Below are 23720 nucleotides of genomic sequence, written 5' to 3' on the forward strand. Positions count from 1 at the left end.
TCCATCCCAGGGAGGCTCAAGTTGTGGCCCATGGCAGCCACATGCAGAAGGGAATGAGGGGGTTGGCCATTGCTGTCCTGTTTATCCAACCTCAGGGGTTTCCTTCAGGCTCCCTTGCTAACTTCCAGTTCCTTTATAGAGTCCTGCCCATGCTGCAGGTCCATCTGGGGTTCCTCCTGGGAACATCCTGAGCCTAACTGTATAGAACATTGGATATTGCCCCATGAGGCTCCCAGAGTTCGGGAAGAAAGAACCAGAGCTGTGGTGCTGTGTTAGTGAAGCCAGGCTGGGCTTGTGGCCTCTCTAACATTTTCTTATTTCAGTTAAATATTTATAACATAGAATATGCCACTTTAACCATTTTTAACTGTACAGCTTGGTGACATTAATTATATTCACACTGTTGTGCAACCATCACCACTGTTTTCAAAACATTTTCATCACCCCACACAGAAAGTCTGCATTCACTGAAACCTCCAGATCTCTTTTAAGGGTTCCACTTTTTATAAAGTTCATGAAATTGAGTAGGAAAGGAAGTCTGGAACAGTGAGACCTAAAAGCACATGTGCTGAACACAGTTCTAATTAAAACCGTGTTCCATTTCGGTGAGTGCCGCCTCACAGGACCTGGGCGGCAGCAGCCTCCCTGTGAGCCGTTTCCGGCCAGCCGCCGCCTTCCTCGCACCTGCCAGTCGTCGCCGCCCTGCGGCACGCAGGCACCAGACCCTGTGCAGTTGCTGGGAATGCGGCCTGGGACGGAAGGCGCTTGGAAAGAGCTTGCGCTCTGGAAGTGGCGGTGAGAGGGGACACGGACTGGGAAATAGTTAGCAGTGGGGTAACTCCATCATGGGTGTGCAGAGGAGACTCCTGAGGAGCACAGGGAAGGCTTCAGAAATGACACCGAGGCTGAGTGAGTCTTAAAGGATGAGAAAGCAGAGGTGGGTCAGATGGTCAGGGGAGGAGAGGCATCCCCGTCCCAGTGGACAGCAGGCCCCTTCCTACCTTCAGAGCCATGACTTGCAAAACAAGTGAGCATGACTTCTTCCTCATCTGGCTTTTCTGGGTGACATGAACCCATGTGTTTACGAGGCTGACCAAAGCAACTAGCTGGAGCCTGGCCTATAGTTAGTGTAGTCCCTGCCCACAGTAGGCCAAAGCTTGTGTTATGCTTCCTTTATGAAACATGCTCTTCTCACTGTCACTAGGCATAGCCAGGAACAGAAGGTCATCGCGGCAGGCTCAAGAAGAGCAGGAAAAATTGGGGGAGTGGGATCGTAAGAACCGGAGAGGGGCCAGCCCCAGGGAGGCTGGAACCAGGAGTTCACAGTGGGTGTCAAGCAGCTCGGGCCTTAGCAGCCAGTTTGGCCCTGTGGGTATCTGTGTAGCTTCTGGTGTCCTGCCGTTAATGTGACCGAGCTACTCCCCAATCTGGGATTCTCTGTCTTTTGCATTCACTTGATGCCTCCAACTAGTTTTCTAGTCAGTGGCTTTTCATGCCCTTGTTTTCCTTCCTCATCTCCTGTTCACTCATACCATTGACTCATCCATAAGCCATCATCCGTTACTTATCTGACCTCCTTTATCTCCCTGAATCTAAAAGCTTCTACTTCTGCTAAACTGTTTTCCAATCCTAAGAGCAAAGATCTGGTGGGCTGCCCCTGGGCCCCACACGTGCCTTCTCTGGTCAGCAGGGGAGGTGGACAGGCACCATAATTGAGGAGTCTCAGGTCAGACGCTGACCTATGCCTTTATCAGTAGTGCTGGAGCTAGAATGGGACAAACTGGAACTCAGGAACCATTGCTCCCCAGAGATGTCCCTGTGCCGTGAGCCTGGTCCCCTGACACTGGCACGGTGAGGACTGGGGCCTTTCCCTAAACCCTCTCAAGGGTCAGTTGCTGGGAGTGTCTGAGATCTGGGACAGCAGCAGGTTAATTTGTCTGTTTTGCCAAAGTGAACCCCTCAAGAGATATTAATCTCAAATTTTGGCCCAAGATCCATTCTGACTCTAACAGGAGCACAGAGCTCAGTTTAACTGCAATGACCCCTCTTCATGAGCAACTGTCGCACAATTTCACCTAGGACCCCGCGAAAGAAGAGCTTCTTTTTGTGCTGGTAAAAGATCTCCAGGAGGCAGCTCATTCAGTCAGATGTGAGGCTGGGTGTAACATTAAGTTGCAGAGTGTGAGGACACCAAATGGTAGACATCTTAGGGAAAGTGTCACTGATGTGACTTTTGTCTTCTGACACTTTTTTGGAAGGAAGCATAAAAGTGTTAATTTTGCTTACTGAGTGAGAAGCAAAAGTCATACTGTGAATTCCCATTTTTGCACATAGCCAGCTATTTGAAATCTGGTGATACTGAGGGAAGATTTTAAACAGCTAGAAATATTTAAAGAGAGCAGCCCCACAGAGTGTCTCTGCAGTGGCACACATTTAGGAGTGCGCCAACCGTAAATGGCCCAGGCAAATTCAGGTGATTGAACACTGATGCTCATCCCTAGATGTTATTTTTGGCCACCGGATTCTACCCTTCTAGCCCTGCTAGAGTTTAACAAGTTGCATATTGACTGTTTTGGAATTAATTGATGTTGGGTATTTCACTGAGGAAGAGTGCCCCTCTTTTATAAGGGAAAAAGGAAAATGTGACGTCTTACAGTTCAGATAATGTGTAGCAGTCCAGGGATTTTGCTGTTACCCTAAATGTATTTCTTTTGGAATTTTTTTTTAACATAAACTATATTTTAGGTCCTATGATTGTTAAAAATTTCCTACAGAGCTCCTCTCAAAGACATTTGTGTTACAACTGAAAACATTAAAAATAAATTGGGCCCTTGAACTTCCTACTTACACCTGTATAGGATTGTGTGGTATCTTTTAAGAGAAGTCGTGAATTAAAGCCTAGCTTCCCACCTTCTAACTTTCCACATGAGTGTCTGGGAAAGGGGAGGGGGAGAAGCAGTGTGATTGATGAAGGCCTTCAAGATTTTTTGTGCTGTGTAATGTCTAATTAATGGAACTCACTGTGCCTGGGGAGTCAGAATGTAGTTTGTAGCTTTGGGATTTACTAGTAATCAGTGTTTTATGTAGATTCCGTGGGTGTTCACAGTTTTCTTTCTGGGTGCATGTTGCAGTTCGTGGGGAGATTTCCTTTTGGACACCATTTCGGGGCTTGTATTCGACACTGCCAAGGAAGATCTGGAGTTCCGGGCTGGCATACCCCGGCAGCTGCTCCTGGTAAGGAGTAAAGACTTGGGTCGGGGGGTGGGCAGTGGCAGCCCGCGCCAGCAGACGCTGTGGCCTGCCTCCTCTGGACTCCAGGATCCTTCTTCCCACTGGAGTCAAGCTCGTCTCCTGCGTCGATGTATGGTTTGCAGAGACCGTGGCGCTGCGCGCGTTATGTGGGAGCTGAAGGGCTGAGACTGTTGTGTAGACTGCGCGGGGGCGCTAGAGGGCAGGGTGGGAACGCTGGCTGAGGGAGTGGCTGAATCTGAGTCCCGTGACAGGGAGAGCCCTAGCTTCAGTCCACAGGAGCGAGACCTGCGCAGGAGCCCCACTGGCTGTGCTGGCTGGTGCCGCTCCAAGGGCTGCTCTGGAGACCAGGACATGCGCGGGAAGCCCTGCTGGAGGTCGGGCCAGGACTCACTTCTCCTTCCAGCAGGTGGACGCCACGGCTGTTGCGAGGAGAAGGTTAAGTGGCTTTCTGAGGACCCTTGCCGACCGGCTGGAGGGCACCAAAGAGCTGCTTTCAGCTGACATGAAGAAGGATTTTGTTATGAACAGACTCCCCCCTTACCACATGGGAGACCCAGCGGAGCTTTCAACACCAGGTGCGGTATTTCAAGGCTTTCCTGGATGGGCTCCTCTTTGGACAGGTGGAAAGTGAGCAGCATTTTAGAATTAAGGTGGACCTAGATCTATCTTTTAGCATGTTATGTTTGGATGAGACGTGCTGTTGCTTTAGGGATCCTGCATCTCACAAGTCTTTTTGTAAAGAACCTGCATCCCAGCGTGATGGGAAGAAAGAGCCCTGTGATTGTGGGTGAGAAATATGTGTATTTATGGGCACTCTGGTATTCACCATCTTCAGGAAGCTTTAAGAACTTGAACACTAAAATAATTCCAGCAAGATTATCTCAAGGATGGGTGAAATGTAAGAATACCCAAGGTTGTCACTCACATTCCCAGAGTTCCAAGTGACTATTTTGTGACCAGTTTAGGCTGCAAATGACCTAACGCTTCTGGATAGGTGGTGATAGCAGGCCATCAGTACAACACTCCTGCAGTGGGACAGACGGATTTAGGACTTGTTACGACAGGGAAGACCACACACTGCTGGGAATTGTGGGGCATCTCAGTATAAGATTTTTGGAGGGATTTATATTTATAGCTTGAGTTAGGTGATTTTTCAGGAGGGTTGAGAAAGCAGGGCTTTGTTCTGGGATGGATGCTGTCAGAAAATAAGGAGTCTGTTTGGTCTTGTGTAGGCAGGAGGGATGAAATGAGGCTGAGGTGGCAGTTAGTAAGGGAGGAGATCAGCTTGCTTCCGCCTGAGTTCGGACATGACGTTGGACTGGTCTTGCTTTTGCTTCGCCCTTTCAGAGTAGCCTTGTTGAATGTTGGTGTTCTGTGGAATGGTCTGTGTTCAGGGGGGGGAACACTGAGACAGGGCTGTGAGTGCCAGGCCAGCTCTCCTGCTGCTTTTCTTCTCTGTATAGTTGAGATGATTATTTTTACTAAGGTTTATAAAAGTTTCCTTTCTCATGGTTGAGACCCACTAAAATAAGAAAATCTGTAAGGTCACCTTTAACATTGATTCCACTTTATAATTTTATAAGAATTGATTCCACTTTATAATTTCATCTTTCGGGGAAGTTTAGGATGTGTTTTTGCACCTGTTCAAAGTAGATTTTTACCAACATGTGTATTTTAATCTTTATTAAAAGTTTTCTGAGTATCAGCTTATAGCACAGAGTATCTTACCAGAACTCTTATCTTAGCCGTTAGAGTCTGTAACACTATGTTCCCTCAAGACTCCTTCTTCAACCAGATGACCCCCTAAGTCTGGTCTCTTTTTAGTGGGTAACTTTTGTATGAAGTTAAATCCAACTTGGAAAAGACTTTTTTTTCTGTGACCTTAATTAGGTGGCTTTCATAACACAGTGCTTGACCTCCATGGATGGGTTAAGTTTCTAGGATTACACAACTAGTCCTTGGTGAGGTGGTGTGGTATGGACTCATTTGTTGTACTGCTGGGCTTGACACACAGAGCAAATGGCAGACGGAGGCTGGAACCTGGGGAAGCCAGTGTAGGGTGCAGAAGGTACAGCTACTCTGCTTCTGTGGCCTGGTTTAGATCTGTAAGAATGAGCTCCGTAAGGTTGTAAACTGTACTTCAGTATCATTATAAATATGGGGTAAGCCAATACTAGAGTTAGAGGGCACCCCACAGTTGGATTCACTGCACATAAATTTGAGCCTGGGTTTTCTAGTGAAGGCTGGCTTTCCTCCTCTGGGTTTTCTAGGTGGACAGTTACCAAGGTTGGACAGCACAGTGAGATTGCAGTTCAAAGACCACACCATCCTCACAGTAGGGCCGGATCAGGATCAATCTGTGAGTATCCAGAGGGGAGGAGGTCTTCTCTCCTCCCAGGACATTTCCATCACAGACCTCAGGTTATCAAACTAACAGACGGCCCCTGCCTTTTCAGACCCGCTGGGCAGCCGTCTGTCCTCCTAAAGTAGTGCCCTGACTTTCCATCAGAGGGTACCCAGATCTCACTATGCCAAGGATGCCTGCCTATTGGGCATTGGTGGTGGGCCCGCATGCCCACAGATCCCTCCTTCATTTCCCCCATGCAGTGTTGGATGCCTGGTCTCTGCCTTCTGGTTCAGGCCACACTGCACTTGCTCAGACAACTGCAGACCCTTCCTTGTTCCCGCACCTCCCTCACGCACTCTGCCATCCTGTACCTTGCCCAGTCTGTCATTATGTACGATTTTGTTGATGTTCTATCTTCTAGACATGGAGAAGGAAATTTATATCCATAACCTTGCCACCTAGCCCCATGGTTCCTAAAACTGGCATACTGATCCTAGACTCAACTGGAAAACTTTCAGAAATAATAAATTCCTGGGCTTCACTTGATCTGGGTTACAGCTTCCGTGTTTATTACTAAAGCTCCCTCCATAATCCTAAGGACCTCGAGCTATGGCTTCACCTTCTTCCTCTTGGCCAGCCATCTTGGAAGGTACTCCAGGAGTGACTGGAGGGGCTGGGAGTGAGGGAGCTAGATGTGTGCATAACCAAACTGTCACAGCCATCAGGGTCACACCTGGACAGGACTGGTTTATAGTATATATAGAAAACCTCAAAACTCTCTTGTATTCTTAAAAAAAAAAAAAAAAAAAAAAGTCCTAGTAACCCTTATCTAAGAGGTGACAAGGACTGAGGTTCTGGTCACTGTGTAAGATGGATGGACGGGAGTCTACAGTAATTGGAAGTTTTTATAGATCCCACAGCCAGTATTTCTGAAGAGGTAGCATTCATTCTGTGGTGTTCATAAATTGCCAGCTTATAACTGGGAATATCATATATGGATATTAAAAAGGTATTGGCTGGATTAAATGAAACTTGAATGTTTCATTGATAAGCTGATATGTAAGTAGTTGCTTTTTCATTAAGCCATACTGTTTCATCTTAAAAAAAGACCACTGCCTATTTGCTATATACAAATAGTAATCTGAGGTATATAGTTTGTGTGTATATATATATATATTCTAACTTTGTGCCAAAAAGATTCTTGGTGTTGAATTTTGTTTTGGAGAACCCTCCTTGGGTTGACCTCCTCAATACTGTGTTGTTGACAACTCTTACCTTTTATTTAAGGATGAAACTCAGAAAAAGATGGTTTACATCTATCATTCCTTGAAGAATAGGAGAGAGACACACATGATGGGAAATGAGGAAACAGAGGTCTGTTCCAACCTAAAATGTCTTTCCTATGATTTGGTGATGGCTGGGAAGAATGTGTTACCTTTAATTTATGGGGGATGTGCTTTCTTGTGACTGCAGCGTGGGCTTAATGTTTCACTCAATTGACAGAGCCCTTGCAGGGGATGATTAAGTCAGACAGTTCTGTGATATACATACACATATACCACCTTTAAAAGATATAAGCTGGGGGGCACCTGGGTGGCTCAGTGGGTTAAAGCCTCTGCTTTCGGCTCAGGTCATGATCCCAGGGTCATGGGATCGAGCCCCATATCCGGCTCTCTGCTCAGCGGGGAGCCTGCTTCCTCCTCTCTGCCTGCCTCGCTTCCTACTTGTGATCTCTGCCTGTCAAATAAATAAATAAAATATTTAAAAAAAAAAAAAAAAAAGCTATAAGCTGGGACCCGGTAGCCTGGTAGGAAATGTGTAATATAAATATGAAGCATTTTAAATGACTAATTTCTTAGGATATAAACTCAGAGACCTTTTGTGAAGTCTGAGTTTTTATGTGGGAATTGGCAAATTCTATACATTGTCTAGTTGTAAGGGTACCAAAAATGCTGAGAACTGTACAAGTTTTTATGAAAATACCACTTTAATATTTTTCATCTGACTAGTTTATCGTTTTTCAGTCCCATGGACTTCGCTTCCCTTTATCACATATGGATGCACTGAAGCAAATTTGGGACCACTCAGCTATTTCTGTCAAGGACCTGAAACTTACCACAGATGAGGAAAAGGAAAACCTGGTGGTATCCCTCTGGACAGAATGCCTAATCCAGGTAGTCTAGTGCCTTCCCAGAATCCAGGGTGTACCGTCTCACAGATACACACATGTGCAAAGAAGGGCAATGACTGATGTGGTGCTTTGAGTCAGTCGACTGGGACTGACCTGGTCTTACAACGATTTTCCTCACCTGTGTTTCTAATAACATGAGCCGTACCTGTTTCAGGGAGTTAGGCATACAAAAGAAAGGTGTCTCAGTAATAAAACCATACTTCTGGCAAACTCATTTATTCCAGTGTGGTAGAAAAGGCACAACTCCAATAAATGTATCATTGAAAGTTAAAGGTCGTTACCTGGCTTTGTCGTTGTTCTTTGGAAGAAACAACTTCTTTAAAGAGCCTCATTGGCCCTACAAAAATCTTTTAAACAATTAACACAAAGAAAAATTTTAAATTGGTTTTATACAATGAAAATATACATACCTTCATGTATACACAACCCCTCCCCCCCATTAAAATAAAGTTACCCTGATAACATAAGTTTTATTAAATACTGTCACACTAATGAAAGGACTCACATCTGTGGGCATATGTGAATTTTATAGATGCTGCTTCAAAGATGACAAAGAGCCTGAGATTGAAGGAAAAATATTCAGTATTTACATGGAAAGACCAAGTCTCTATAAAAAAATGCTCAAAATAGTGGGTCTTTGCATTTAAACAATTCACTGTTATTTTACATTCTAAAGTGCTCATAGGCTGATATTTAAAAATATCACTGGAGTATTTAATCTTTCTATATAAAAATAGAGCAGTTTTCTGCTTTTTGGTAAAAGTTTGGGACAAAGGGAACAGTTGTCTCAACTTAAGTATTTCTCCCTCCTGAGTTGGTTTTAAACTTAAGAACTGTGTAATTTTTAAAGGTGGTAATGATTACTTGATATCCTACCTGATTTTGCTTAAAAATGGAAATGAAAAACTGAATTTTCAGCCATTAAGTAAAATGGTATAGTCAAGGCTCAAATACTGCTTGGTTTTAATTTAAACATTTTGGAATTTCCCTTTACTACTTCAGGCAGACAAAGAACAATGTGACTAAACAACTCCTTGAGGGCAGGATGAGGCAAAATCTAGGGTGAGGTCTCAGCACCAGGACAGGTGACCACTGGTTAGTCTTGTCACCCGAAGGGCATCTTTTACTAAAGAGAGCAAGGATGGTCACAAGTTATTTGTGCTTTTTTAGTTTGGCCATAGAAAATATACCAGTATTCAAACCTTTTTCCTGAACAAAGCTGAGGTCCTTCCCTGGGGTCAGTTACAAGTACGAATACTTAACGGTGCTTCAGTTATAAAAGCCTCAGTAGAGAAGAACCTTTAAGGCTTATCTAATACAGCAGCTTAATAGGAAGCTTTATTAATAAATACGTTTTTAGGCATTGCTAAAAAAAAAATTCATCTTGCAAAAGGATGACTTGACCTAAAGGAATTGGTTTCCCTGTGCTTATTAGCACTCACATACCGTCTCCTAGGATATTAATAACTAATACAGGCTGACAGTCACCAGTGTCCTACAATGACAGTCAGGAATAGGACTTGTGTCTGGTAGGTAGGTGAGAAAACACACACTTGAGGGAACTTGCTCACCACACACTGGAGACCAAGCAGGACTAGCACCTTTCACAGAAATCAGAACATGCTTTTCATAGGACACTACACAACTGGTAAGAATACTTGAGTGTTTCCATGGTTAAGAGCAATGGTCTTAGAAGCTGGAAGAAAACATCATTCTGCTTAGTGATGTAGGACCGTGAGGGTAAGTAAATTCCTTTCTCAGGGATGTGAGATTCCTTCTTTGTTCTTTCTAGAATCTTGTGCAGATTCTCTCACAATATTTCAATGTCCCATTTCTGTGTTTCTTCTCCCTCCAGGGGTTGATTTACAATTACATGAGTCTTGTCATAATAATTTCCTCCTAAAATGGGAATTCCAAAAGAAAAGATTATTTGTTCACACAGAAGCTCAACAGTATTCAGCCCACTGTGTGGTGGATTAAGACTTCATTTCCAAAGCAGCCTGAAGTGGGAAGCTGAGTTTAAATAAGCTTAGCCATGATTAACCTCAAATCAAACCACAGTATGATTCAAATTGAAAAACTAAAAGGTAAAACCGTTACCTGCAAAGCCGTGTGCCCAACAATGCAATGCTGGAGAGCAAAGTGCATGGAGAGAGCAGAGCTCACCCTGAATGTCAGGCACTGTTTCTGTTTCCACAAGGACAGTGGCTGTGACTAAGCCAATTAAAGCAACAGCCCAGACCTTGCTCAATTCCAAACCAAGTTTAAATGATACCTACCATCAATTTTAAGTAAGGGCTTTTTAAGGACTACAGCAATTCATGGCAAAAAGAGATTTCTAAGAAATGAGACATTTTGTGGCTGACGAAGCTTTAATTTTAGAATTGTTCTCAAAGATCATGTACCAAATGAGAATTTTACAACTGTCCTAATGAACAAAACCTCAGATTTTGTCCTTAGGCTTTTCCTGCTTGATCCAAGTCACTGATTGTTTTGTTTGTTAAAATAGCATATCTTTTTTCCAGATTAAGTAGAAATGAATTAGTATTTCTTTTGTGCATCAGGATTTCTTTTACCCAGGAGGAGGAGTTTTGGAATTTAAAATTCTACCCAAGGGCACAAAATTTTGGGTTTCTTCAAAGGCCCACCTTTAACATCCAGGACAAGTTGATCGCTGAGATAGGAGCTGATGGTGCCATTTCTGTTTAGCCTCCACTTTTGCCGGAACTGTCCGTGTTCGGTCCACAGAGCCACTTTAGCCCCGGGGGTGTCGCGGCCTCCAATCACATCAAGGCATGTGTCACTGGCCTAAAGGTTAGGAAGCAGATTGGTGGTACTGTGTTAGCTCCAGTCAAGTGAACTGGGTCCCTTTACACGCTCTGATCTAAAAGAGAAGACTATCCAGCATAGTTACAATTTCACCAACTGCTTAAGTTGTCTTTAGGGCTACAGGATGGAGATGGTACAGACACAAACCCACGGAAGTAGAGGTGCATCTGGCAACAGATGGTAAATGAAGGTTTGCTGAATTACAATTAAAAATTAAGTCTCTGTTAGCATAAATGTATCAGGTGGACCTTGGTTTCTCTCTTTTTTTTTAAAGCAGGCTCCACACCCAATGGGGCTTAAACTCACAACCCTGAGTTCAAGACCTGAGCTGAAATCAAGAGTCAGATGCCTAACTGAGCCATGCAGCCATCCCTGAGTGGTGGTTTTCTTATAAAAGCATTGGATGATGTGCCAGATAGCATATAATAATTGCTTTGAAGTGCTTTTCATTTGTGTTGATGAGACAAAAGGAGAAAAGTCCATTGGTGACATAATAAAACTGGTGTTCTCTTCCCCAGAACATCAGATGTAATGGAGGCGTCATAAAGAAATGTAAACTTTATTTTCTAAGCTTTTTAGTAACTTCTATACTACTACTTCACTAGGTAGTGTGAAACTGAAAGTTTCAAGATGTTTAGAATCACAAACAGCTGACTTTATCTGGACCACAGAGAAAGGAATGTGTCACAAGAAAGAAGAGCACAATGGCCTGTTGGATCCAGTTAGTTGTCACTGGTTTTAAAGCGTCATTTAGGCAGAGCCATAGGATGTGATAACCTTAGTTTTTACTTTGAAACAGAAATTGAATTTTCTAGATGAATTTTCTAACATTCTCAGTTAAAAGCTTTAGTAATATGGCAGGTTTTTTTTTTTTTTTTTAATTTATTTATTTGACAGAGAGAGATGCAGCGAGAGAGGGAACACAAGCAGGGGGAGTAAGAGAGGGAGAAGCAGGCTTCCCGCCAGAGCAGGGAGCTTGACGTGAGCCTTGATCTCAGGACCCTGGAATCATGAACTGAGATGAAGGCAGACGCTTAAAGACTGAGCCACCCAGGTACCCTTACATGGCAGTATTGATATAATCATGCAACAGTGTTTCTAGGAAGTTGCATTATTTTATAATGCCATTTGATTAGGCAAGATTCTGGCTCCCCCCCAAAAAAAAATCGAAGGCCAAAAGATGGGGTGCAGAGTCCGCGGGGTGCCTGCTTACCTTGGATTTAAAGAGTCCTCGGCAGTAGTGCCAGATCTGAGTTGTCTTCCCGCTGTAGGGAGAAACGCACACGGAGGTGGCCCTTGTGTCAGCAATATTGCCAGTGACTGTCAGATACTCATCCTGGGCCCGGTTCTTTATCCTGATGTACACTGCAGGCTAGGATGGAGAAACAGGCATTTAGAATGACTTGTTAACCTGGAAATCAGGTTTCACAGAAGGCAAGCTTAGCGGCAAGGAGTAAGGGGCTCTAGTTTACACACTCACTCCTCCTCTCTTTAGCCAGTAAGTGTGAATTGCTATTTTTCTGTTGATAGGCCTTAGACCACTGAACATGTAGGTTAAGTTGTACAATAATCTCTATTCTACTTTTTTGAAAAATGCCCTTCTGGAAGGGGAAAAGGTAATAGCTTCATCTACTGAATGCCACATGGCAAGGGGTGGTGCAGCATTCCAGACTTGCTGAGTTTCATTCAGGAACCACTGTGTCCTAGCTATGCTGGGGGAGGCAGAGGACCCCGAGCAGGAAGGCAAGGTACAGCCCACCTGCAAGGCTCTCACAACAACCTAGCCAATGCTGCAGTAATCACACATACCATTTGAGCTATGGTTAAGTGCCAAATGCCTGCTCTGGGAGGTCTTGAAAAACCCAGGTGAAGCTGAGGGCCTGGGCAGCTGTGGTAATGTCTCTTTGCCTTTATACTTTGTGGACCTTTACACTAATTCAAGGGAAGAGACCATGCATGTTTAATCACTATGTAGGTATTCAAAAATTGGGTAACAAAGAACTTTATCCCCTGGGCCTGGAATATATACCCAAAGTTTTCCAATAAAATATTAAATCTAGGACTTGCCTCTAAGGATAATAGTTAATATTTATTGAGAGCTTAGTATATGTCAAGCAGTGTGCTAAATGCTTTCTGGGCCATTGTATTATCTAAGTTAATAACCAGAAGAACCCTTTAAGAAAATCCAATTATCATTCCCAAAACACACACACACACACACACACACAGTCCAATTATGATCTGAATTTTACAAAGTTACCACAGATGTGGAGAAGCTGGGTCAGCCTGCACCAAAACCATCCCTCTTAAGCAGGATGCTCTAAATAAAGTTGGCTGAAATATACTAGTTACCCTCAGACACAGGGAATAAGAGACCAAGTCCAAAGGTAGCAGTGTGAATGAAGTCAGATAATGAAAGGACATCACACAGGATGGAAACTCCCCAGAAACCATTCTTTTGGCCTTAAGCTTCCAGTCTTGATGAATTAAAAGATGGGATATTCAACATCCCCACCTTGGGTCATATGTTGGCATCCTAGGGGGAACTTTGCTAAATAACAAACTATTTACTAAGGAAGCACTTTCATTCTGAGAAATGTGTTAGGGAAATGCAATAATGTAACATGGTAAGCCCACCATATTCTACACTCTAAACCTTAGATCAACAGGAAACCAGTTGAATTTTGGTGCACTGCTGCTATGTGAATTTTTTCCTTATTTCTATGGAAATAGACACTCTGGGACAAATTTTTTTTTTTTTTTAAGATTTTATTTATTTGTCAGAGAGAGGGAGAGAGAGTGAGCACAGACAGACAGAATGGCAGGCAGAGGCAGAGGGAGAAGCAGGCTCCCTGCTGAGCAAGGAGCCTGATGTGGGACTCGATCCCTGGACACTGGGATCATGACCCGAGCCGAAGGCAGCTGCCTAACCAACTGAGCCACCCAGGCATCCCTCTGGGACAAATTTTTATCTGGTAATTTAAAGCAGGTAAAAAAAGACCTCTACTAGGCAAAATGTTTTAAATGTTTTCAAAGCGCCACTTCCACATTCATAATGCAACAGTAATGTACTTAAATATCTGTGACTGATAGTACATCTATATAATTCAGTAAGTCTCCCACTGCAATTATTAATTTCTTGAGGCTTCAGTACATCTTTATTAGTTTCCTTACCTTATATGTAGAAGAAAACAGGTGTGACCTTCACAGAGGACAGAGTTCCAATTATGTTAGGACCAAACATCACAGTTTTAATCAATTAACTCAAGTAAGGTACTAATTACCCTTATTACACACTTGTAGTCTGACTCTTCTGTAATTATACTGTAAAATACTGGTTTGCATTATAAGTGCCTTAGTGACTCCCTAATTCCCAAACTCAAAGAGGATCGCATTTTAATTATTACTGATTTCCAAACAAGAATATGAACTACAGCAGTTGGTACTGCTGTACCAACTTACCAAAAAGAAAATGACCCATAGTACCCTTTTAGAAGCCCAGAATTCCTTTGCTGGGTCTTAAAGCTGTGGCCTAAATAAGCAAAGGCAAAATAACCTGTAACAATATTATTTTAAAATAAAATGTTAAACCAGAATACGAATCAGATGGTTTCTAAAGCGTAATGAGCAATAGCACAATGTTAATGGCCAAAAAAACTTTTACATAAACTTAGAAGCTATTTTTCTAGCTCTCCTTTATCACAGGACCCTGAACAATCCCAGAGACAACCTTCCCCAGCAAGGAACCACAAAACAGATAATCATGTCAAAAAATGGGCAGAAGACACGAACAGATACTTCTCCAATGAAGACATACAAATGGCTAACAGACACATGAAAAAATGTTTATCATCACTAGCCATCAGGGAGTTTCAAATCAAAACCACATTGAGATACCACCTTATACCGCTTAGAATGGCCAAAATCAACACGACAGTAAACATGTGTTGGAGAGGATGTGGAGAAAGGGGAACCCTCTTACACTGTTGGTGGGAATGCAAGTTGGTACAGCCACTTTGGAAAACAGTGTGGAGATTCCTTAAGAAATTAAAAATAGAGCTTCCCTATGGTCCTGCAATTGCACTACTGGGTATTTACCCCAAAGATACAGATGTGGTGAAAAGAAGGGCCATCTGTACACCAGTGTTCATAGCAGCAATGGCCACGGTTGCCAAACTGTGGAAAGAATCAAGATGCCCTTCAAAAGACAAATGGATAAATAAGATACTATCCATATATACTATGGAGAATTATGCCTCCATCAGAAAGAATGAATACCCAACTTTTGTAGCAACATGGACGGGATTGGAAGAGATTATGCTGAGTGAAATAAGTCAAGCAGAGAGAGTCAATTCTCATATGGTTTCGCTTATTTTTGGAGCATACGGAATATCACGGAAGACATGGGAAGATGGAGAGGAGAAGGGAGTTGGGGACAAACCCTGAGAGACTGTGGACTCTGAGGAACTAACTGAAGGTTTTGGAGGGGAGGGAGAGGGAGGTTGGGTGAGCCTAGTAGTGGATATTGTGGAGGGCACACATTGCATGGGGCACTGGGTGTGGTGCATAAACAATGAATTCTGGAACACTGAAAAGAAATTAAAAAAAAATAATAAAAAGGAACCACTTTTTGGAAGTGAGGAAAATCGTCTCAGCATCCAGCTTGGCTTGTAGAGTTCCTAGCAACATAGGACTAGGCATTATTATATAGTTGATAAAAGCTAAACTGAATTCCCACTTCTGCCTTGCTTTTCCCCAGGGCTTTTCAGTGTGATTACCCCTCATCCCATGTGACAGGAGTGAGGAGTAAGCAATACGTGAGGGTCAGAAATCCCACACCATAGCCTCTGCCAGAAAAGCCTGCTAAACCTTAGCACCCTCAAAAGAGCATCTCTGATTCTCTCAAGAGACACAATGAATAATGAACTTTCAAAATAAGTGTATTACCACAGTAATAATATAAGCCAGATGTTGTGTCAGACTATTTGTATACATTTTTCTTATTCAATGTTCAAAGCAATACTGAGAGGTGCGCAGTGTGATCACTGTTCCACTAGAGGAACTGGATTCCTCACACAGACTCACACTGCTTACAAGTGGCAGAGCTAGGATCTGAACCAACGGAACCAGAGAGGGGTGGGAATGAGCATGGTGCACGTGTGTGTGCATGTGAGAGAGAGAGGAGGGCAGCAAGACCAATTAGGTTAATTGTTTATTGGCTACTATTTATTGAACACTTAATATGTCCAATGTGCACGTCAGAGCCTCAGCACTTACATCCACTCTGCTACCCTCAGCTTGGGGCCTGCAGTATATGGTGCCACTCTGCAAATACTGATCTTGTTTTGGAGGAAAGTAGGGTGTGGTTGCTCAACACAAAGTTTAGAAGATAAATCTGAGTTCAAGCCCTGGTTCTGACATTTGGATGTCTTTTGCCTATTTGCTTTTACCTCTCTGACCCTGATTTTCCCATCTGGAAAATGGGAATAACAATTCCTACCTTAAAGGGCTGTTGACATCAAGTGAGAAATGTTTCTAATTAGGCTTCAAATGGAGTATCCACAGACCACTGCACCCAACAGCCAGGCTTCGGTTTCTCACCTTCTGTGAAACCTTCCACCACTCTGTACATGCTCATACTCCCTTTCTGTAAACCAGGCATTGCCTGTAGCTTTTTGATGGCTATACACTGTTTTGCATTTTATGGTACCATTTTGAGTTGGACTTGTTTTACCCAACCAAGCAGAGGATCATGTCTATTCCTTAAATCTTCCACAATTCTTAGCCTCATGTCAAACATCCATTTATACCTTTACTCCTTCATTAAACAGCCCCTGAACTCTTACAATGTGCCAGACACTGTGCCAGATACTAGGGGTAGAACTACAAGCCAAACATGCACAGCCCCTGCCTTCCCGGGCGTGTGGTAGAGTAAGAACATGCCCCGTCCAACTACAACCATGTGGTTACAGACTTTATGCCTCATCTTTGTAGGAAAAGAAAGAACCAGGTCTTTTAGGATCTAATTCAGACTAGGAGAGAGGGTGAAAGAGGCATCCTGGAAGATGGGACACAGAGATGAGTAGAATTAGCCAGGCAAAGAAGGAGGGAAGAAACTTCTGGACAGGGGACACACCTTAAGAACCTAAGCGGGAAAGCAGTCTGCACGTTGGTGGCTGTGTCATGGCCCCATCTGAGTGAGGAGGAGACCAGTGAGGGAACAGGCTGGAGAAGCAAGGGGGCCATAGCACACAGGCACATTGAGAAGATCAGCTCATATCCCAAAGGATACAGGAAGATTTTGAAAAGAAGACTAACAAGCAGTAGGTGTGTCATAAATACCAAGATTTATCCTGAGTTTTACGTAAATAGAGGAAAAAAGTCCCAATACTTAGAAAGTAGAACTAGGGCAGACTCAGAGTTCATTGTTTTCTTTGCTTCCCACAGAGCTTATGCTGCTCATTTTTCCATGAGAAGTCAGTAGGGTCAATAAGACTTTGGACTCAAAGCTAAAATCCAACACTGACTTTAGATACAACTTAACAAACTGGTTAATGTCTCTAAGATTCCTCATCCTAATTGGAGCCCCTGTAACATAAACGTCAAACTAAATGATCAATATTTCATTTCTAAGGTTCATGACATTTCTACTAAAAAATCAAGCTATTTTGGGTCTTACGGGGTTTTTTTAATTGTGTGTGTGTGTGTGTTTTTTTTTTTTCTCCTTACCTGCTTCATAGGACGGAGGGAACCAATTGTTTTCCATCCGCTGAATGCTGTCCAGTTGGGGATCTCATTAGGCTCAAGTAAGATTTGTCTTCCTAAGAAATTGGATCCTTCATAAGCTATCCACCTATATGAGAGCAGGAAAAAAAATTAGGGTACTTAAAATGCAAAACCTTGTCAAAAATACCTTCTTTTATACAAGGTTCATTCTTTAAAACTTCTAGGCTTAGGGGCGCCTGGGTGGCTCAGTGGTTTAAGCCGCTGCCTTCGGCTCAGGTCATGATCTCAGGGTCCTGGGATCGAGTCCCGCATCAGGCTCTCTGCTCAGCAAGGAGCCTGCTTCCCTCTCTCTCTCTCTCTCTGCCTGCCTCTCCATCTACTGTCAAATAAATAAATAAAAATCTTTAAAAAAAAAAAAAAAACCAACTTCTAGGCTTATAGATTTTTAAGGGAAAAAAAGTATAATGGAAAGGCAGGAAGGACTAGGTGAAAGCCCATTGCACTGGGGGCTCAAAAGATTTGCATTCCAACTAGGATTCTGGTTTCTAACCTGCTAAAACAAGGTTCCCACCAGGTCTAAAATTCTGTGTTTTTTTGCTAATATTGTCTTTTTTCATAACTCTTCAACCTTCAAAGACAGACCATAGCCTCTCACTGTTTCCAGTTACGCAGCACTAGTTCCTGCTCCCACGTCTGGCTGCGTCCTCCCCTGCGCTCCAGGGCCCCTCCTGGGGGCTTCAGAGACCACTCAGACACACCTCCTCCTATAATTTCCCCAAGGCCACCAGGGACAGCTTCATATGATCCACAGAAATCCCCTGTCTTGCTTTAAGGCCCAAGAGCTTTTGCAAATCCTCAATACCCCTGGGGCCTTCCACTTGGGCCAAGTGAGAGCGCATAGAACCCTGCATGGCCCTGAGACGAGTCTTGAAACCTCTGGGGCAGGCAGCCATGCCCGTTCCTTTACTGACTGACACCAGCTGCATTCGCCCCACAGCAGCGCCCGAATAGTCGTGAGGGAGATGGGAGGGCCAACAGACCGAAAATGCCATCTGGTCCCTTCCAGACAAAGTCTGCTGAGCCCGATGGAGGTGGTTATCAAGCTGAATAGCGAAGGGGAGTAAGCAGGGACTACTAAGAAGATCTAATTCTCAGGACTCCAGGTCACCACTCCAGGTGACCACAAACAGGGCTTTCAGAACTTACGTGTGGAAGACAGGGTGGCTAGCTTGCTTGGTTCAGACAGAGCACCCTGCCCCCACAGTCAAGATCAGGCTTGGCCTGGTTTTTCACGGATGGATGATAGGACAGATGACCTTTCCTCTACCCCTTCTCGCCTACACAAATCTAAGCCATCAGACTGGTGCAGAGTCAGGACAGCGTGACCATAGAAATGCTTATCTATCTCCCCAGCTGTGTAGACTTTTTAAATAGGCAGGGAAATTTCAGTTATAAAACCTAGGCAAGACTTTATAAATTGCACCTCTCTCTATATTAATCTCAGCGAATTCCACAACCAAAAGGCATTAAATCTTGACTGTTATTATAATCACAAATCAGAGATATGCGATAATATGGGGATTAAACAAAACAAAACTTGTCACTGAGGGTAGCTGGCTGTGCACTGTCATATTCTAAGCCATCTGTAGCCTAAGAAAACCGTTCGACAGCCTTCCCTATTCCTTACTCTGTGTTCCCATTCTCTTACCGAGAATCCAGAACAGGGAGAGTAGGTGGATAATAAGCTAAGGAGAAGAAATAAAGTCAAGGTTAAAAAGTGCCAGTTTTCTACAAAAGACTGAAATAAGTTGGTAAGAAATTACAAGTGAGTCAGTAATTATCAGTTCCATGTAGGAGTATAAAGAAAAGTATAAAAATGCTGTACAAGTCCTATATCACAGGGATGTAGCTTTCAATGCCAACAGACTTAGTTCAGTGGTAAATAATGTACAGGTATATAGTATGGGGATTATTATGCTTAGAGACAGTGAGTCAATTTACATTTAAGAAACACCAATGTCAAATGCTTTGAAGAAGAAAAATTGCTATACATGTGAATAATTCAAAAACCATTTATTATAATAGTTGACTTATTTTTCAAATCAATTTATATTCTTGGCTATGTTATCCCCAAATATTTATATAAGCAGAGTTGATTATCACTCAATTTAAAAGTCATAAGAAATAAAAACAATCATCTTTACATTAATCTTCGTGAGCTATGTGTTTTCTTTGAGCTGACTTCTGGTACCCAAACAGCAGCAGTAGGGGAGGAGGGGCGGCTTCCGTGCCCACACTCCAGAAACACCCTGAGAGGCAGATCCCCCAGGAGGACTTCCAGCCTTCACCTCAAGTCCTCTCACAGGCAGGCCTTTACCATTTTTGTTCTAAATAAATATGCAAGTTCATACCTAATTTATGTAACCATAATTGTTCATATCTTTTTGTAAAGCAGTCTCCCAAATTGTGTAAGTGCAGGCCCCACACACCCCGGATGCACCCTGACAACCTATATGAACAGCAACACTGGTGGCTGGGCCGGGTCCACCAGGATCTTCAGTGTGGAGATAAGTACCTGGAACAAAGAGTTCTAGAGCAAACAAGATGCCATATCAAAAGACAACAAAACACTAAGAGTCTTACAAATAGTTGTGTTAGGCAGGCAATGGTGTCAACCAAAGAAGTTACTGATTTCATTACATATGTCCTGAAAGGGAAGTGGGCTCGACTGGTTAAGGTCATCTGGTCCACCTATACTAAGAAGCAGGCTCCAAGCACATGGCAACCCTTCTCCCCTGAAGGGCCCTTATCTGAGACCTCCGCATGCCACTACATACTGGACCTGGTCCACTGTCTCATTGGAACAGAATCTACCATTATTACAGTGAGAGAGTAAAGGAGTGGCAGTATCTTCAGGTCACATAACAGCAGCAGTGGGGAAATCAAAAGCAACTGTGCAACTCTCTCCTAAGACAGTGACCGAAGCAGGCCAAGCACTGTCCCATACTTACAGTCCACTTTTTACCCAGACGGACTGGGTGTAAAAGTGCAGGTCCTTGTTCAGAACGGAGTTCACAGCGTCTTCTAGATGCAGCTCTCTTCCCTCACAATGTTCCAGAGCAAAAAGGCTAATGGAGGGTTCTTCAAAAACCTAAGAGCACAAAAAAGTGCAAGCATCAACGTACATGGTGACCTCATTTCAGTTACCTCCAAGGCAGCCTACCCAGTGTTCTCGAATGCAAACAGTCCACTGGTCTACCTTCTAATGACGTTATAGTCAAAACTGCACTGGTGAGATTAAATCCTATTCATAATTTTTGTTCACTTCTTTAGTAAATTAAAGTTCTAGAAGAGCAATCAATCTCATAATGAAAATGGACATTTCGTTCCAATTAAGGTCTGTTGTGCTGTGATATGGACATCATGGTCTTGCCAGTGCTTGTAGCTGGTAACAGAATAAACATGGGATGGAATGGCACCCTGGTTTCCCCAGAAGGCCACAGTAGCTGTCACTGACAATGCAACACTTGGTGACTCTAGATTCTTAAAAACATTCCTAGGAGGAAGAAAAAGACATTTTTAATTTACAGGGAAAAAAAAAAAAAAAGAAGCCAGAATGCCCAGGGACAGGACTGCTTTTCACGTTAGCAGTTAATATTTCTCAACCTCTTGTGTCAAAGAACACAATCAACTTTGCTCTTTTCCATTCATTGGTCTATGCAGGACACCACGCTAGAAGGCTTTTCAGGTATGAGAGGACAAAGCAAGGTGCTGTTCCTTGTGTTCGGGGCATTAGTAACTAAGTTAGGAGAACTGCAAAGACACTGAAATGGAATCCAGGGTAGGAAAGGATATGCCCTGAGAGTACTCAGAATCTAGAAGACTAGATTCTTTTTAGCAGAAGGGAGCAGGAATCGAGGAAGCTCCATGGATGTGGATGCTGTGGTATGTGAGTTCGGTCTTTAAGGAGGCAGTGGGTTTGGACAGGCCCAGAGAGAATGGAGGCAAGGCACTCTATACAAAGGAAGGGAGACAAATGCCCAGAGGAACATGTGAAGGGAAAGGCAAATAGACCCACTTGGCCAGATCGAGTCCGACAGAAAAGTGTCAGGTGCCCCCACTGTTTGCTATGGGTATTGAACTGTCTGTCTGCTTCTCCTTGCCACTGACAGGCAGAGACAGATTTACTGCCAATGGGGAGTCCTTGAAGGCTCTTGGATGGGGAGCTAAGAGTGGGCTGGTACATGAGAAGCAGAGCACTGGTGGCAGGGACTGGGGATGTTCAAAGAACTGTAAATAAACAAGTAAGAGCAAAATGAATTATGACAGCCTTACTCTTTCCTGCAGTGTTTGGAATAACAAAGGATGGGAAATGACTTAAATGTCCATCAAAAGGAGACTGGCTAGATAAGTTATGGTACATTCATAGAGAAATATGGCTGTAAAAAGAATGAGGAGATCTTTATGAAAGATCTCCAAAACGTATTCTTTAGAGGCGAATACGCAGTGAAGAGCAGTGTGGAAGGAGGTACTTCTTATGCTTCCACTTTGTAGGAAAGAAGAGAAAACTCAGGCACATGTACACACATAATTCGCATATATATACAAGAACAATTTTCTAAAACAAACAAACAAACAAAAAAACCATGAAACTACTCCATGACTACCCGTCAGGAGACTAGGATCTCAGAAGATAAAAGACACAAGTGAGAGCTGAAGTTTTGACTACAGGCCTTTTGTACTTTTTGATTTTTGAACCATAGAAATATACTCATTCAGAAATTTAAGTTGGTGATTATTAATGTAAATTATGCACATGTTTGGTTATTTTGTGTGTGATTTTCTTTAAATGGACTTCAAGTGGGACGCCTGGGTGGCTCAGTTGGTTAAGCAGCTGCCTTCGGCTCAGGTCATGATCCCAGCGTCCTGGGATCGAGTCCCACATCGGGCTCCTTGCTCAGCAGGGAGCCTGCTTCTCCCTCTGCCTCTGCCTGTCATTCCATCTGCCTGTGCTCGCTCTCTCCCCCTCTCTCTCTCTGATAAATAAATAAAATCTTTAAAAAAAAAATAAATGGACTTCAAGAAATCTATCAGACAACAACATGAGTGAAGAATAAAGAATGGAATAAATGGAAGTATATGGGGGAAAATACTCTAGTCCAGATAAAAAGAGGGCCAGACCTACAAGTATGTTTTGGTGGGGGAGGCTGCTGGAAGGTTAGGACAGGTGAATAAGAGACACCCAGAATTACTATCACAGTGATAAAATAGATAGAATAAGGCAAACATATGGAAGGAGTAAATACAGAAAAAGATGTGAAAAGATGTGGCTGGGGCATGGTGGTATAATTTATTATATATGAGGAAATCTGGAGGCAAAATGTATCCAGAAGCTAAGAACTTCTATTTAGGACTGAATGTTTTAATGCTGAGGTAGACACAGGATAATCTGAACAGAAGTGTTTACCAAACACTGGACTGTTTGATCTGGAGGTCAGGGAAACAAATCCAATGTAGGCATGGTAAGTATGTATGGCAACTCCCCACAGCTGGGAAACACAAGCCAGCCGGGGGGCCAGTGGGGGGATATGGAGGAGGACAGAGCTGTGAGGGGGTGGAGTGTACTAGGAGAAGGGAGCCCAAAGACAAAACACTCCAGAAGACAAGGGGAAAGGGAAGGATGAGGAAGAGTTGTCCTCAGTGTCAAATTCTCCCATGGTGAGGAAGAGGGCGGCTGTGATGAGGCGTCTGCAGTCTGGTGATCAGGTGGCAGCTGGAAACCTGTAAGAAAATTCCCTGAGTGGCACAGAGGAGAGGAGGGTGGAATCTAGGCTGTAAGAATCGTAGATGGGGTGCACAGGCTATTTTTCAGAGATCTTTGGTGAAGAGAAGGAAGGAAATGGGCTAGTGGCCTAGGCCCATGTTTGCAGGCACAGTGGAAGGTGACGGGGCGGGGGATTGGGGGTGGATAGAAAGAGGCTGACTACTGCAAGAGAAGAGGGAAGGTACTACAGAAGAAGTGAGTGGTCCAGCCCACTGTTTCCCATCAGTTCAGAACCTCTGACTGGAATCAGTCCATGAGGGAAAAGAGCACTTTGAAAGGATGAAATACAAGGAAAGATAGAAAAAGAATGCCAAAGAAATGTCCAGGTTTTTAATAGGTGAGTCATTTTCTCTTTACATCATGTGGCGAAGGTTCCCTGCTGACTAGGGAAGGTCTGAAGTGGGGTCCAACAGAACCATCTGCAGTGAGAGAAAGGTTGCGTATCTGCGCTCTTCCACATGTGGCTACTGATCATGTGAAATGTGGCTTGTGTGTGGGGCCACGGGACTGAATTTGTTTACTTTATTGAACTAAATATTAAATATAAATAT

The 23720-nt window shown here is 43.4% G+C and overlaps 2 protein-coding genes across 3 annotated transcripts in view; one reads left to right on the top strand and one right to left on the bottom strand.

The window, feature by feature from the left end:
- Nucleotides 1-7969, top strand: part of RIOX2 (ribosomal oxygenase 2) — a 33469-nt gene extending 25500 nt beyond the window's left edge. The window contains exons 6-10 of the mRNA XM_032351537.1: nt 3132-3234; nt 3656-3827; nt 5523-5611; nt 6887-6973; nt 7624-7969. Coding sequence (XP_032207428.1) covers nt 3132-3234; nt 3656-3827; nt 5523-5611; nt 6887-6973; nt 7624-7782 — 610 coding nt within the window. The 3' untranslated portion in view covers nt 7783-7969. The remainder of the gene's footprint in view (nt 1-3131; nt 3235-3655; nt 3828-5522; nt 5612-6886; nt 6974-7623) is intronic.
- Nucleotides 7970-7990: 21 nt separating this feature from the next.
- Nucleotides 7991-23720, bottom strand: part of CRYBG3 (crystallin beta-gamma domain containing 3) — a 111550-nt gene continuing 95820 nt past the window's right edge. For both annotated transcript variants that reach the window (XM_032351514.1, XM_032351524.1), the window contains 5 exons: nt 20357-20496; nt 17349-17472; nt 11833-11991; nt 10439-10598; nt 7991-9689 (listed from right to left, as the gene is read on the bottom strand). In XM_032351514.1, coding sequence (XP_032207405.1) covers nt 9601-9689; nt 10439-10598; nt 11833-11991; nt 17349-17472; nt 20357-20496 — 672 coding nt within the window. In that variant the 3' untranslated portion in view covers nt 7991-9600. The remainder of the gene's footprint in view (nt 9690-10438; nt 10599-11832; nt 11992-17348; nt 17473-20356; nt 20497-23720) is intronic.

This window comes from Mustela erminea, chromosome 1, assembly GCF_009829155.1.
Source record: "Mustela erminea isolate mMusErm1 chromosome 1, mMusErm1.Pri, whole genome shotgun sequence".
NCBI lineage: Eukaryota > Metazoa > Chordata > Mammalia > Carnivora > Mustelidae > Mustela > Mustela erminea.